The sequence below is a fragment of the Phymastichus coffea genome, unplaced genomic scaffold (genome assembly GCF_024137745.1).
Source record: "Phymastichus coffea isolate CEN01 unplaced genomic scaffold, Cenicafe_Pcof_1.1 PCOF00011, whole genome shotgun sequence".
NCBI classification, from domain to species: domain Eukaryota; kingdom Metazoa; phylum Arthropoda; class Insecta; order Hymenoptera; family Eulophidae; genus Phymastichus; species Phymastichus coffea.
Window position 1 is genome coordinate 2,559,748 of NW_026706822.1, and position 1,750 is coordinate 2,561,497.

The following is a 1,750-nucleotide window of genomic DNA, read 5'->3' on the forward strand; positions in this document are numbered from 1 at the left end:
ATTTTTGCAAACTGTAAATTTATGCAAAATTCAAAAGTTGCTCAAAAAATCCAAAATAATTCCCACGTATTCTACAGTTTATTCTAAGAATATTTTATTCTTATAAATTTTTTTGTATGTGCATTTCTTGTGAAAATTTTCCCATTAGTATCAATGTGGTATCAAAGTGCATATTTCGCCTGTTCGCCGTAAAATGCATTTTTTTACGTTGCCCAACTATCACCATCGTGGAGGTCGACGAATATAGATAGTCTCTTTTTTTTTTTACATTTTAGTTATTTTTTGTATTTTTGTTTTTTTTTTAATTATTTATGATTACTTTAGAGAAAAAAATTATTTCGCTTGATGCAAAAGAGGAAAACAGTGCAAGCAATAGTACTTGTCGCAATCAATGCAAAATCTGACGACACTCCTTGTAGTTACATACTGCTCTAGTTCTAGTTTCATACTGAAAGATTGGAAATCGCCCAATTTAGAATTGGATAAATACATTCTACTGATTTCTTTACATAAATATTTTGTTGTAACATGTTTAGTTTTGTCGGTATTGCAAATGTTCCAAAGTGTTAAAATATTTGTAACTGAAGCTTGAAGGATACGCGAGAAAATTTTGAATGTCCATTTTTTTGAGCTAATACTTGGGCAAGCTTTTTTACATAGAAAATCGTGCAAGTCTACGCCTCCCATAAATTTGTTGTACAGTGAGAAGGCAAAAGGAAATCCTATTTCTATTCTATCTTTAGCAGTTCGTGAATACCTTTTTATTGGTTTTATAGGTGTAACACCAACTGCTGTAGATAAAACAGATACTTCTTTGGAGTCAATTACAGTAATAAAGTTCATACCACTGTTTGTGTCATGGTCCACTTTGAATGTTCCTCGCGGAGCTTTTTTTTCAAAAGTATGCTTTACTTTCACTCTATCCTTGCGTACAGTTCCTGTCGATCGCAATCCATATTTGCTCAAGTGTACAATTAAATCAGGACTAGTGAAATAATTATCGAAATAGAGGTGATAGTCTAATAGCTTTCTTTTTGAAATGCCAAGTAAAAGAGGATTGATCATTTGTACAACTACTCTGGATCCAAGTGGACATGATGCTAAATTTATTCCAATGCTAGTATCATTTTTACCACAGTAAATGTCCATATTGAACAAATACCCATTTGCTCCACACAATCCCCAGAGCTTTAGTTCATATCTGTCAGGCTTGCAAGGTAAATATTGTTTTAGGCAAGTATGTCCAAAAAATCTGACCATCATTTCATCTACAGAAAGAGCTGTCATAAAAAAGCCAAATTGTTGAATATTTGTTTTGAATAGATTTAATATTTCCCGGACTTTCCAAGCTTTGTCATGGTCATTTTTATCTTTAGGTTTAGAATATTTTATTTTTGTTTTTATTTCACAAAACCTATCACGACTCATTGCTGAAGAAACTACAGAGCACTTCACAAGAGGGTCAGTTTCCCAATACTCCCTTAGCTCATTTCGTATGTTGTACGAAGATAGCAGTAATATTCCCATAAAAGTATTAAGTTCTTGTACGGATAAATCCAATCCATTTGCTTCGCTAGCTTCAATGATATAATTTTTTATTTCTTTAGAGAAAAAAAGTTCAAATAACTGCACAGGTGACATTGAACATATTTTTTTCTTTACAGAATCACTCAACAGTAATTCATTCTCTACATTTCCAGGGCATACTTTTTTTGAATTACACCATGAAAATTCATGATCTGGTTCTAGT

General features: G+C 32.1%; 1 protein-coding gene across 1 annotated transcript; it reads right to left on the bottom strand.

The window, feature by feature from the left end:
* Nucleotides 1–333: 333 nt before the first annotated feature.
* LOC131672273 (piggyBac transposable element-derived protein 3-like) lies at nt 334–1,428 on the bottom strand. Its single transcript, XM_058949400.1, has 3 exons — nt 881–1,428; nt 491–793; nt 334–448 (listed from the first exon to the last, which is right to left on the bottom strand). The coding sequence occupies exons 1-3, from the start codon at nt 1,426–1,428 to the stop codon at nt 334–336; spliced, it is 966 nt and encodes a 321-aa protein (XP_058805383.1).
* Nucleotides 1,429–1,750: the final 322 nt, after the last annotated feature.